Source organism: Sorghum bicolor, chromosome 2 (assembly GCF_000003195.3).
Source record: "Sorghum bicolor cultivar BTx623 chromosome 2, Sorghum_bicolor_NCBIv3, whole genome shotgun sequence".
Lineage (NCBI taxonomy): Eukaryota > Viridiplantae > Streptophyta > Magnoliopsida > Poales > Poaceae > Sorghum > Sorghum bicolor.
In genome coordinates this window covers 18,480,563-18,495,243 of record NC_012871.2, presented here as the reverse complement: position 1 = coordinate 18,495,243, position 14,681 = coordinate 18,480,563, and the positions used below count along the sequence as shown (strand labels likewise).

Here is a 14,681-nt window from a genome sequence, read left to right as displayed (position 1 = left end):
TTTGCAAACAACTTTATAGATGAAGCTTCTTAAATCATGCTCTTACAAAGGAATGAAGTGGGGTGAAGCTCAAAATAGTAGTTTTTCACAGTTTCACCTCATACAAGTGGATCTTGTGTGGGATTCTATAAAAGCATATTTTTTAAAAAAATCTATATGTTAAGTTGTTTTACTAAATGGTTCACCAAAGCAGCTTTGGTTTCATCCAGGAAACTATTCGTGAAGGTAATCCCCACAAAAAAAGGTTTTGCTTTAAGTAAAGCAAAGCTGTGCAATTCGCGATCAGCTACGAGGTAAACGGCACGGCAGTGCAATGCGGGACTGTTTCTTTGCTCTGCCTCCTCTACCTCTGAGCTGGATCTGAAGCATAAATCAGATAATAATGACGGAATGATTTAGGCAACGTGGCTTCGGCACTATCTTTCAATTGTCATATGGTCTCAACTAGGCACACGATAGAGCAACAAATACGGCAGAAAACAAGTAATTAGGCCACTTCGGTGGTACGCACACGAACTGGAGAGCAGAGCTCGCCGTCTGGATGGCCATGGCGAAGCCGACGGTCGTACTCCTGCCGGTCTGGGCATCCGGCCATTTCACGGCTGCGCTCGAGGCCGGCAAGCGTCTCGTTGCCGTCCTCGGCACAGCCGACTTCTCCCTCACCGTCTTGGTCATGCGGCCCCCGACGCCTGAGTCCACGTCCCAGGTCGCCGCGCACGTTGCGCGCGGGGCCGCCGCTGCCGAGCCCATCGGCTGCGAGGTGAGCTTCCACCACCTCCCCGCGGTAGACGCGCCCACCGGCTGCACCAGCGTGGAGCATTTCACCTCGCAGTACATCCACCTCCACGCGCCGCACGTCAGGGCCGCCGTGGCCGCGCTGCCGGCGCCCGCCGCCGCGCTGGTCGTCGAGTTCACGTCGACGACCATGTTCGACGTCGCCCGAGAGCTCGGCATCCCGGCGTACGTCTACTTCGCGTCGTCCGCCGCTATGCTCGCCGTCATGCTGCAGCTGCCGGCGCTCGACGACGTGATGCCCGAGGAGTTCGGCGAGATGGAAGAAGGCCAGCACGTGCCCGTCCAAGGCTTGCCGCCGGTTCCGGCGTCATGCATGCCGGCGTCCGTGATGAGTAGGAAGAGCCCGAGCTACGCGGATACCGTGTACCACGGCAGACGCCTCGCGGAGGCTAGTGGCATCATCGTCAACACCGCGGCGGAGCTCGAGCCGGCGGTGCTGGCGGCAATTAACGAGGGCCAGTGCACGGGTGGACGCCCCTCGCCGCCGGTATACCCAATCGGCCCGGTGATCCCCTTGGCCGATGCTACGAGTGGCGATGACGAGTGCGTCAGGTGGCTCGACGTTCAACCGCGGGCCTCAGTTGTGTTCCTCTGCTTCGGCAGCCTGGGGTTCCTGAACGCGGAGCAGGTGAGGGAAGCCGCCGCCGGCCTCGAGCGCAGCGGGCAGCGCTTCCTGTGGGTTCTTCGCTCGTCGTCGCCAGCCGCGGCGACGGCGACGGCGACAGTGCACCCGCTGGCCGAGCTTCTCCCACAAGGGTTCTTGGACCGGACAAAGGACCGGGGGCTCGTCTGGACGTCGTGGGCGCCGCAGAGGGAGGTCCTGGCTCACCACGCCGTGGCCGGCTTCGTGACGCACTGCGGCTGGACCTCGGTGATCGAGGCCTTGTGGTCGGGCGTGCCGATGGCGCCGTGGCCGCTGTACGCCGAGCAGCACCTAAACGCGTTCGAGCTCGTGGCCTCCATGGGCGTCGCGGTCAGGATGGACGTGGACAGGAAGAGGAACAATTTTGTGGACGCAGGGGAGGTGGCGCGGGCCGTGAGGTGCCTCGTGAGCGGCGGCGGCGGCGAGGAAGAGGAGGGAAGGCGGGCGAGGGAGCGGGCCTCGGAGATGAGGGACGCGTGCCGGAGTGCGGTGGCGCAAGGTGGGTCATCGTTCGCTTCGTTGCAAGGCGCTGCCGCGGCCGTGCGGCATCGGTTGGAGGCGCGTGTGGACGAGCAGTTGCGGTTACCACCGCGATTGTCCACGGGAACAACCATTTTACATGGTGGTGATTGACGCGTAAGCATCCCCTCCAGTCTCCTAAGCTTCACTCCAGCTTCTGAATTTTGATGTAGCAGTTCCGCACGTAGGATGTTATAGTGCCCTCGGTTGATATAATAGCTAGGTCTCCCCGTCTGTATTTACGGACACGAATACGAACCATTGTTTATTTTTGAGACAGACTGATATTGGAAAATACTCTTTTCGCTTTCATCCCTAGATTCATATATAAGGTACTGTATATAGTCTTTTATTATTTTCTGGTTGGGTGCCAAGTGCATATGGTAAATAACTGATTTGCGCGTGGGGAAAGCCACGAAGTATCCATGGAGTTAGCAGCCAAGAGCATGACACTTGTGAGGGCATTCTTGAGAGCGGCTTCAACGAGGGCATTTTGGAGTTTGCATTCTGGAATTCATTTACATTTCCGCATTTGCTTTGTACTCCTTGGTGTCTACTTTACTTTCCTTGTCTAAATTTCTAGCTTAGTTGAATTGATTGGAAAGGTTGTAAAAAATCTTTTTGCATTAGAGATAAGAATACTTAGAAAAACTTAGTGCATGTATAGATGGAATTTGTGTAGTGGGTTTTAGGCTTTAGTTTCTGTCCTATTTCACCTTCTATCCCTCTCTTAGGTGTCACAGTCCTTATAAATTAAATGTTTATTGCTTCCACACACTACCGGAATTTTGCTCTTTGCCAAGTGTTAAATAGTTTACCTAGTGTTTTTCTCGAGCACTCGGCAAAGAAGTTCTTTGCCAAATGCCAAAGAAAAAACACTCGAAAAAAACACTCGCTAAAGATGCTTCTTTGTCGACTGTCAAAAAAACACTCGGCAAAGAAAGTCTTTACCGAGTGTTTTTTTTACACTCGGCAAAGAGGAATCTTTGCTGGGTGTTTTATTTTGACACTCGGCAAATACCGCTGTTGACGCTTCTAACGTCATTACTAAAAATAGAGATAAATCCTATCTCCGGCAACGACGCCAAAAATGTTTGTTGACACTTGTAACGTCATTACTAAAAATAGAGATAAACCCTACCCGGCAACGACGCCAAAAATGCTTGTTGGTATAAATTAACTGCATTCCATTTAAATAGATTTAAGTAGGATTATCCGCAAGCTCACAGATATCATACTAGTGTCACATTTTACCCGGAGGTTTTAAATATCGTATCCACAGAGAACAGTTGTGATGATGACAAAGTATATGGACTTAACCATACAATTAGGCTAAATCATATCAAGAAAAAGGAAATAGCTAATGCACTCTGGTTCCGACTCTGGTAAACATTGTATAATATCGTCTTATCGGGCAAGTAACCTAATAGGAGAAGAAACAGAGTAATCTCCTACGGCACTTCTGGGGGGCGCCTATCAATCCTATCGACGAGAAGTGGACTACAAAGGAATTAACGCAGCTGTCACCTACGCGAACTATCACTGTCCGGCTGATCAGGGGACATCCACAAGTCAACCTAGCCTAGACACCACGCCTACACTACAAAATACTAACTCAATATGAGTTGTGAACCAAAGAACGAATAAAAATAAGTTGCTTACTTAAATCAGAATGGTAAGTACAAAAGTACCTCAGAACGCAGCTCCGAACGAGGGAACTGGATTGAGAAGAATACAACCACGAAGAAGCACCGACATGCCGGAACTCCTCCAGAATCTCTACTCCTCTACTTAATCTCTCTAATCTCTAAACAAGACTAGATCTAGAAGAACTAGTCTCTCCTAATTTCTACATCTAGATGAACTAGATCTAGATGAATAGAACTAGATCAACTAGAGGGACCCTAACCCTAATTATGTAGAGAATATGAAGCACCGGGGTGTAGAATGTCTTCAGGGAAGGGGGGTCTGCCCCTTTATGTATAGCCCGGTGGATCAACGTGTGCCGTAGGTTCAAACCGACTTAACCAAGGGTCGAGATGCATCAAGAGAGGCGGTGGAGGAAGCTTCCGGAAGGGAGGAGGCAGAAACCCTAGGGGAGCGCCGGCCGGCGCCAGGGCGAGGCTGGCTGGCGCCACCTTGCCTCCTCTGTGGGTCTCATTCCTTCGGGTGTCTTCTAGAGCCTTCCTGACCCCGTTGGCGGTGTTGTTGTGTCGCGGTTAAGTTTCATGTTTATTCTGCACTTGAATCCCTCTTTTCAGTTCTTTGTGAAATAAACCTTAGAAAACATAGAATATACAAAACTCGTGGAAATTGTCAGATTAGACCCTAGACTAATGTGTTTTCATGTGTTCCCTTGTGTCTAAAGTTCTAATAAATATTGACGTTATCGACCGTCAACAATTCCCCCAAGCTTACCTTTTGCCAGTCCCTTCGCAAACAACCCAAGCCTAATTAGTAAACTTGGATCTTGAGTTGCTACAATACTTTCATTTCAATTGTCCTCTGGTCTAACTTTCAAACTTACCCATTTTACCTTTAACCATGGAGCTTTATAGATTTTGCATAAGTCTTGAGTAATCAAAAGATAGAACAGTCAAGTCGGGCACTATGTCTCAAATTCTTCACAGTACCAATATTCTGGAGTTTTGCAAGTTTTCGAAATAAAACTCAGAGCTTAATTGTATGACACCCTCAAGTCTCTTATTATGTAGTATTTATAAATCTCACTGAGACATTAATGAGGTTATGCCTTCCTACAACTAAGGATATATATAGTGGAGCTTATAGGAGTGGGAATAACAAGGATGAGCATACTTGCATTTCATATATTATAAAGTCAAACAATGGATCCATAGAGAATCGAGGCATACAATCAAATCAAGATGTGTATGTGTATGGAATATGGTGAATAGGTGTATATATAGTATTTACTGGCTAATCCTAATTCTACTTTTGCTCTTTGAAAATTACTCCTTCCTTAGAACTTTTCGCAGGAAAACATGGGCTATCTTTATTCTCTCTTTCTCTCTCTTTACTTTTTCATTACTGTGGGAGGCGGGCATCGATGTACCCATTGTTTTAATTGTTGGGACACTTGTCCATCTTTTACTCCCTTTCTCTTTCTCTTTTTTTTTCTTTTTAAATACTTTTGCATAGCCACATGCATCCTTTGAATATTAATAATTGGAGAGATAATGATAAGAACTTAGAGCAATTAAATGGGGGCTGTCCTATAGGGTATATTTTTGGGTGTTAACTCCTAGTGTAGGAGAAAAAAAGACATTTTTAAGGTGGATGTGGATGAAAATGGCAAATAATTGCGCTTACTCCCAAAGTAGGAGCAATGCATATGTAGGTGGAGTGCGTAAGTGATCTTGATTTTAAAAGCATAACAAGACTCTCATTAGGTATACTGTAAAGGTTGACTAAACTCAATGTAAAACAAGCAGCATGAATGTGCAAAGGTTTTCCTAACTCTAAATGTATCATATATGGCTTTGGTAGGAATTTAAACTTTATCATACAAGAGCTCATCATGTAAGGTTTTTGGTTTTTGAAAATAAGTCTCCAGAACTTAGTAATGCTAGAAATAAGATAAATAGCAGCTTAGACCTTCATGTATAAAATCAATTACCTAGACTCAGCTTAAACAAATGCCTCCACAAATTTTAGGTTCAGAGTAAATTCTTATGTTAAAGTGGTCATGTCTAAAACTTCGGAGAATTCACGGTTGAAAACTAGGCACTTGAAAGGAATTACTGTAGAGCAACTATTCATCATCTCCAAGATAAAATTTTAATATTCTCTAATTTTTATTTGGCTCTAAACGAGACTGACTATAGACACACTCTATGATCACACCTTAATATATAGATAAGTATTTTGTTTGGTTTTTATTCATTTCTATTGGACTCAGAAGACTCTACAGATATGGACCTTCATGTGCCCATATATTTTTGGTATTTTTATATTTATGATACTATTGTGAACCTTTATGTGCTCACTTTGGTATTTTATGACTATATAAAATAGACTCGATAACCACCTAGGTATAGTTACCTGCTAACTAGGGGATGCTCCTCCCCCAAGCTAGATGTTTGCAAATAATTGATGTTGATGATCTTCAGAGTGAGCTAACCGGCATCGCTCCATGTGGGTGCCACTAATAGACTCTCTCCTCGTCGTAATGTTGTCTTGCATAATTACACTCCAAAAAGAAAACCAAAACTCGAGGCTCGAATTTAATAATAGGTTAGCGGTCAGCCAGTAAGTGATTGATTGTTCTTTGAGTTGATTTGAATTGACAGATTCTAGCAGGATTCTCTTTTTTTAGGATTTTCTAGTTTAATTATGTAGAAACTAAATATGTGTGCATGATATATATAGTTGTATTTTTATGCCTCCATAGAGAATATTTATTTTTATGGGGCTTAGGCTTTTCATAATGCAAGAAAGTAAATACAGAAGCTATTATTAATATTAATATTATTATTCTTTATGTCACCACAGTAAATATTCCTACAGGGTTACCATAAGTTTATTTCTGTGGAGCTTTTAATATTTTATGATGCAGTAAACGAAGCAATAAAGATTTATTTTATTTTATTTTTTTATATTTATGCAGATGAAAATATTAAAGTGAAATTATTAATGTAGACAGGAATACTAATTAATTAGATAATTACTGTCGAGGATATCGGTAAGGGATACCCTAACTGATGTGCATATCGAGAGTATCTGTATGAAAGTCGAGGTCACCAACTCGACGCCTAGTTGTACGCACGGTCCTCGACGACCGTAGCCTCGAACACGGAAAGAGCGTCCTGCGAATCGACCAGGGCTCGAGCGCCGGCTACCGTCGAATACGGAAACAGGCTCGTACGAATCAGGAGGCCTCGAGCGCAAGGACGCCGTCCGCCGCCTGACGCGGGCACAGGAACCAGGGCATTTAATGCGTCTGCTGCTTTCTCACCTAACCCGTCAGTCACGGGAAGCGTGATAGGGAACGAGCACTCGTCCTGTCGTTCTTTTTGCAGCCTTCCCCACCAAACAAGCCAGAGCGTGGCAGGGCGCAGGGAGTGGGTCGGAACGTCTAGTCAAGACCCCCCTCGAGATGCCCAAAGTCAGCGCACTGGCCGCCAAGGCGTCATACGACATCTGACCCTCGAGTAGGCACGTTTCCTTCCTAGAGAAGGGTCAGGCGACGAACGACAGCACTTCAACCACTCCGACGTAGCTGCTGCCGCGACGTACGAGCATGCAACAGATAAATCAGTCCAGGACGGCGAACGGGAGCGGGATTCAAGGGCACGCGTAATCATCATCAAGGTACCAAGACGGGACGGCTCGAGGCCACGCCGGTACGGAGGCCTCGAGTAGGTCAGCACGCCATACCTCTATCGACCCCTACTCCGTCGCCTATACATGTACCCTAGACCTCTCCTTGGAACTATAAAAGGGGAGGTCCGGGAGCGGATACGGGACACGCGATACAACACAAGACATACGTAGTAGAGCAACCTCACTCCATCTCAGTTCATACCACGCCTGTATTCACCCCTGTACAAGCACTTAGGTGCAAGATAATACATACACTCCCCCCTGGACGTAGGGCCTTCTCTTGCCCAAACCAGGATAAATCTTTGTGTCTTTTCTTGCATCACCATGTGGAAAAGGAAGCATGCATACAAGTTTTACTCGTTGGTGTGACCCCCCGGGTGAAAACACCGACAGTTGGAGCGCCAGGTAGGGGTCCAGCGTGTTTTAACCGATTTCCCATCTTTCTTCAAGATGGCCACCCATGTTTCGCCGATTCCGCGTTCCACGGTGATTTGGTTCGGAAGCCTCGAGTTCATGTCCACCGGTTTCGGCTACGACATGATCTTGCTCTCGGTCAAAGGACCGGGAGGAGCTCGTATTGCGCCCGCCCGATTGAGGGCTTGTCGACGAAAGTTAGTCGGCAGTCTACCTTGGGGTATACCCACGGTAGTAGTTTATCGGTAGACGGTGCGCAAACTACGAACTCGATGGTGACGCAAGACACGGACAAGCTTTTTATCCAGGTTCGGCCGCCGGGTTGGCGTAATACCTACGTCCTGCGTCTGGTTGTATTGATTTGTGTTGAGAGAATATGATGTCCTAGGGGGGTCCCTTGCCTCTCCTTATATAGTCCGGAGGGCAGGGTTACAGATCTGGAAACTAATCCTAGTCGGTTACAATTGCCATAAATAGTTCGATATCAATTCCTATTCTAACCGACTAGAATCCTGCTTGATCTCCACGTCTTGTCTCCTTGCGCAAAACTCCAAGCTGTCGGATCAAACCTTGAGCTTGTCTCGTAATGGGCCAAGCCTCCTGGCCCAAGTCTAGCCGTAAGGGTATAGGGGTCTATACCCCCACAGCTAGTCCCCGAGCACCATGTATTGTGATGTAACACGTCGTCTTGGGCTTCTTCGACCAGTGAGGCTTGACGTCTTCAGTAAACAAAAGAGTCGCCCAAACAGTTGCAACGGTACTTTGACCAACTCAAAAGACAGTTGATCAATATTGACATTGAAGAAACTGATTGTTCGAAGAATGCATGGTGCTCTAAATTAGAAAAGATTTCTTTCCTGGTGAAGTGTGCCCACTTTACTTTTAAGAAAAGTATAAACCTCAAAAAAGGAAGCATATTCACCGCAAGGTGAAGTGTGCCCACTTAGTCCCCGAGCCTGGTAGTAGGTGACGTAGGCACGTGGTGCCAGGGTCAAAAGAAAAGTCCTCACAGAAATTCTGAAACTGAGATGCATCGCCAGATGCATCGTACCGATGTAGTCCCCGAGCTTGCTGGAAAGCGAAGTATGAGCCTTGTAGCAAGGTCTAAAAAATTAAAATTGAATTTACTAGTTCATCAGCAATTGAATAGACTAATCGACCAGTCCCCGGGTGTACAATTGTTTGACGGCCAATCCCCAAGCATCAAGCGCTCAATGGTTGGTGCGATATATTAAAGTTCGGAGCTGATAGACTGGGCGACCAGTCCCCGAGCATCAAATGCTCGGTGGTCGGTGCAGTCCTTGGCGTCCGAGTTGATAGACTGGGCGACCAGTCCCCGAGCATCAAGTGCTCGGTGGTCGGTGCAGTTCTTGGCATCCGAGTTGATAGACTGGTCGACCAGTCCCCGAGCATCAACTGCTCGGTGGTCGGTACAGTCCTTGGCATCCGAGTTGATAGACTGGTCGACCAGTCCCCGAGCATCAACTGCTCGGTGGTCGGTACAGTCTCCGGATTGTTGACTCTCTGCCACATTTGTCTTCTTGTTTTTGAAAAAATCTTTCCAGTTAAAGTTGACGTGACGAGACCTTCTGATGATGTGTCAGATGGATGCATGAAAAGTTGCGCCTGGCAACTGTGCAGCCGCCCTTTGCGTGGTTTGAAAAAAGGAAACCATCAATTGGTACGAAAACTCCTCCGCATTGATTGTCTATAATCATTGAAAACCGAAATGCCGCATCCGCCGCATGGCCCGCCCACTTCCCGAGAATACAGAAAGTGGGAGGGGTGGAGCTGCGGTTTATAATAGCTGGACGGTTCCGCCTACACTGCTTACCCTGCCATTGCTATCAGGCCTTCCTCTTTTGCCTCCGTCAATCACCTTCATCTTCGTAACCCAAGTCCACTTCCTCACCTCCAATGGCGAAGAGCGACTCCAAGAAGAGGGCCGAACTGATGGCCAGGGAGTGGAAAAAGTCCCGCAGCACCACCAAGTCCCTCGGTGACCTCGTCGAGATGGGACTCCTGCATAGCTCGGAGCTCGGCGGCTGGAGAGCGCCGGAAGGGGAGAGCTTCCCCGACCCTCGTGCCGGTGAGATCGTCGTGTTCGAAGATTTCATTAAGAGGGGTTTTGGGGTTCCTGTTCATCCTTTTCTTCAAGGTCTTCTTTTGTATTATGAGATCGGGATTTGCAATCTGCACCCGAACTCAATTCTCCTTATCTCCACTTTTATTCATCTGTGCGAGGCCTATGTTGGTATAGAGCCGCACTTCGATCTTTTTTGTTATCTTTTCTGCTTGAGGAAGAAGGGAGCGGTTGGAGGCTCCAAGGTTGCAGGTGGAGTATACCTCAACCTTCGCGATGGAATGAAGAACCGCTACCTGCACTGTCCATGGAACACTTCCTTGGCCGAATGGTATAGGAAGTGGTTTTACATCAGGGAGGAACCGGGCAGCTCCACGTTCTGCGACGTGGGATACATTCCTGAGAAGAGGGTGAGCTGGACCGACCGCCCGAAGTTCGACGGTCAAGTGGCGGATCTCATGAAGCTGATCGACTGGTCGTGCCTGGACGGGCTTGGCGTGGTCGGCAACTTCATTTGTCGTCGGGTGATGCCCTGCCAGAAGAGGGTGCACTCGGCGTACGAGTATGCCGGAAGCGTGGACCCGACCAGGATGCGACCGGAGATTTTGGAGAAGGCGGAGGTACAGCAGCTGTTGAACGAGCTGTTCAACTTCGCGGACGGAGGCTTCATCCATGGCAGTGATCGGGTGCAAGCCTTCAAGTTAGGACGACCAGCACCAAAGGTATGTTGCAGATTATTTTGTTTTAGCATTCGTATATTGTCTGCAGCTGACTCATCTTTGTTGCTTTTGCAGATCGGCGATGTCGACCGGTGCACAGTGTATATATCACTGGCACCGGGGATGGAGAATCCTGCGGGAGAAGTCCCGCCAGAGGAGGACGCTGCTCGGTGTACTCATTACACCAGCAGTGAGGAGGAACAAGCCCGCCCTGTCCCGACCACCGAGGAAAGGGTGGTGGGGAAAAGGCCAATGCCTGCGGATCCGTCACCGGCGGCGACACTGCCGGCAGAGAGCAGCCAAGCGCCGAAGCACCGTCGGCTCGTGCGGATCGTCGACGACGACGACGACGACGACGAGGAGGCCGCACCGTCGCTAGTTCGACGTCCTCGGAGCCGCACAGATAGTGCGCCGGCCACTACTGATCGGGTGGCCAGTGACCCTCCTGTACCGCGCATTGTAGAGATGGGAGCGCAGGTGCCAGCTGGCCGGACGAGGAGGAGGTTCACCGCGACCCACCGTCGATCAGACCTGTAAGCGTTCGACTTACGTATTTTGGCCCCTTTTTTTTATTTTACTTTTGTTCTTAGCGCGGCGTCGGATGTCAACCCCGGCCATGCCGCCGGCCAGGGGACGGGTGAGCCTGCCTGCGCTGCTGAAGACGCGGCGCCGCAGACCACGGAGCAGCCTGCGGCTGCAGCCGTGCCTGTGAGCACCGAGGAGCCCCCTGTCGCGGCACCGACCACGGCGGGCAGCCCAGCCAAGGCTAAGGAGGATACAGGGGCACCTCCCCCAGCGAACGCCACAGAAAGGGAGAGGAGAGCCCCGACCCCTCCCCCCGCCGAGGAGAGCGAAGTCCCCACGCCGCCCCGAGCAGGGGCCGCTTCGACTGCAGGATCCCGGGGGCCAGTAATGCCTTCGACTGCTACCGGGGGCAATACGACGGTTGAGGAGGAAACCCAGGCGGCCTCCGACGACGAGGTGGAGGAGATTGAAGGTCGTCCCCGCGATGGCCGCCAACACGTGTATGTGTGGCGCCAACGCGGGGATCACTTCATCGGGCATGAGGAGCTCGCCGAGACCGAGGAGGCCGCCAGGGTCGAGCGCGCAGCCAAACGCCTCGTCGACGAAGTCAAGGTAAGCGGTTCTTTGCGCTGTTGTACATTCTGTGCGTTGTCTTGCTTGGTTGTCATATGTTCGTTTTGTAGGGCGCGATGAAAACGGCGAAGTACCGGAGACGGTGCTTCGACCAGATAGAAGGCGTTGTGGCCGAGAACAAGGCCCTGGCCGCGGAGGTGGACCGGCTGCGATTGGAGGTTGGGGAAAAAGTGGCCGAGATGAATGCCCAAGAGGAGCATCGTCTCGAGCTTACCCGTCGCTTGGCCGACCAGTATCGTCAGCGAGAAGGTTAGTCACGTGCTCCGAGCACCTGCGTGTATCTGTGTAGTTTGTTTTGCTGACCAGGTTATGATTCATTTAGACCTGGAGGAGGAGGTGACGCGCCTCCGACAGGAGAAGGAGCATCTCAGCCAAGAGCTTGCTGGTGCGCTGGAGTCCGGGCGTCGAACAGGAGAGGAGTTGGGTCGTAAGGACCGGGAGTTATCTGGTAATACGCATCGCCTCGTTATCTGCCCCTTGTCACCCCCTTTGTTTTTTGATATGTCGAAGATAACGTCCTGCTTGACTTGCAGTGCTCAAGGTGAACGCCAAGAAACACCTGGATGAGCTAGTCAAGGACCGGGACTCCTGGAAGGTCAACTGTTGTAAGATCTGGAAGGGAGTATCCCCGGTCCTGGATCTGATCAGTCCTGAGCTCCCGGAGAGCCAGCCCCGCGCGCCGAAGTTGACTCCGGTGGAGAAGGCGCAACGGGCGTGGGACTGGCTCCAGCAATTTGTGAAGGACGCTGGGGAGTTCGCTGGCGCGCATGTCCTTAGCATGGTGCGCGCCCACTACCCCCTGGTCGACTTGTCCAGGATGGAGAAGGGGTACCCCAAGGAGGTCGGCCCGCAGGAGGCGAACGAGCTTCGGGGTGGTCTGTTGGACTTGTCGTCGATGGTGATCGTCGACATCAATCTGTGCGGAACGGCCACTCCCCCCGACCAGCCAGGCTCAGACAGGTCGGCCAGGGAGCTGTCGGGCGCGTCCGTTGCGGGAGATGGGCGGTCGACGCCTGCGGTCTCGACCAGCTAGGCGCCGGTGGCCCCGACCCCTTCGTCCGGGCAGCAGGGCCAAACGGGTGATCAGCCCGAGCAGTTAGGCCGATAGGGTAGTCTGTAGGGATAGACTAGCGTGTGCCCGTCAGGGTATTTATTGTAAACTTTGTATGTAAAGTTTGTAACGAAGTTTGCTTTTGTCATGACTATTATTTTGAGCGCTGTACAATTTTCTAAGTGACGTGTCACCGTATTCGACTTTGTAGTCGCTAGGAGCTTCCATTGCAGAAGGTTTGCCAAGAGTTCTGCGTGCCACAAAGTATAGGCAAAAAATAGAAAACTTTATTATTGACAATTATAAGATATTTACAAGCGAAAGTTATTAGAACTTATGGGTAAAATCGTCGAAGTTTGTCAATATGCCAAGAGTTAGGCACGCGTGTCCCGTCTTGGTATGCCAATCTGTAGGACGTGGGTCGTGTGACTTCGGCGACCACGAAGGGTCCTTCCCAGGGAGTGGAGAGCTTGTGCATTCCCTCTTGGCTTGTGCTCCACCTAAGTACCAGGTCGCCGACCACGAAGGACGGTCCTTGACGTTCCTGTTGTGGTATCGCCTGACTGCCGCGAGGTACTTTGCTGTTCGGAGACAAGAATTCAAACGCTTTTCCTCCATGCAGTTGATTTCGAGTGCTCTGGCGTTGTCGGCTGTCGCCTGGTCGAAGTGTTCAATCCTAGGAGATCCGAAGGTTATGTCAGACGACAGGACTGCCTCGGAGCCGTAGACCATGAAGTAGGGAGATACTCCTGTGTTTCGACTGGTCTGAGTTCGGAGGCCCCAGACCACGGCAGGTAACTCTTTCATCCATCGACCGGGTGCTCTGTCATTCTTGGTGTACAGCCTTTTCTTTAGGGCGTCAATGATCATTCCGTTTGCGCGTTCAACTTGACCATTGGCCCGTGGATGAGCCACTGACACATATTTTATGACTATGCCTCTGTCATCGCAGAAGTCCCAAAATGTGGTGCCAGTAAACTGAGTACCCAGGTCGGTGATTATGCTGTTCGGGATACCGAATCTGTGTATGATTTGATTGAGGAACTCTACAACCTTCTCGGAGGTTGCTTTGAACAGAGGCATGTATTCAATCCACTTGGAGAACTTGTCGATTAATACGAAAACAAACTTGAAGTTGCCGGGAGCTGGTTTAAATGGCCCGATCATGTCAAGCCCCCAGCAAGCGAAGGGCCAGGACGACGGGATGGTTTGAATTTCGTGAGCAGGTACGTGGGTCCTCTTAGCGAAAAACTGACATCCTTCGCAGTGTCGGACCAATTTTTCTGCGTCGTTGACCGCGGTTGGCCAATAAAAATCTGCCCGGAAGGCTTTTCCGACCAACGTTCTGGATGCGGCATGATTGCCGCAGGATCCAGCATGTATGTCTTCTAGGAGCTTGATACCATCGTCTTGGGATATGCATTTGAGCAGTACCTCAGAGCTTGCGTTTTTTCGCATAAGTTTGCCGTCGACCAGGATGTAGTTCTTTGACCGTCGAATGAGGCGCTCGTTCTCTGTCTTGTCCTGGAAGCCTGTTCCGTCCGTTATATACTTGATGAACGGTGTACGCCAATCATGACCACCGGTTGTCGGAGTGGCATCGTCTATGAGCATCGCCTCAGTGGGTTGCTTGTCGACCAGGGGGAGCCTACGCTGGGCTCGTGGATGTCCTGGACGAAAATACCCCGCGGGATCTGGGCCCGAGATGATTCTAACTTTGACAACGCATCTGCTGCCTGGTTCTTATCCCGGACCACATGGATGTACTCTATGCCGTAGAAGTTGGTTTCCCATTTGCGAATTTCTTTGCAGTAGAGATCCATCTTTTCGTGGGTTGCGTCCCACTCCTTGTTGAGCTGATTGATAACCAAAGCAGAGTCGCCATAGACATAGAGGCGTTTGACTCCCAGCTCAACGGCTAGCCTTATGCCATGCAGGCATGCTTCGTATTCGGTG

At 50.1% G+C, this 14,681-nt stretch overlaps 1 protein-coding gene across 1 annotated transcript in view; it reads left to right on the top strand.

The window, feature by feature from the left end:
- Window positions 400-14,681, top strand: part of LOC8061665 (anthocyanidin 3-O-glucosyltransferase 2) — a 35,863-nt gene continuing 21,581 nt past the window's right edge. Inside the window, exon 1 of the mRNA XM_002461915.2 lies at window positions 400-2,074. Coding sequence (XP_002461960.2) covers window positions 542-2,071 — 1,530 coding nt within the window. The 5' untranslated portion in view covers window positions 400-541 and the 3' untranslated portion in view covers window positions 2,072-2,074. The remainder of the gene's footprint in view (window positions 2,075-14,681) is intronic.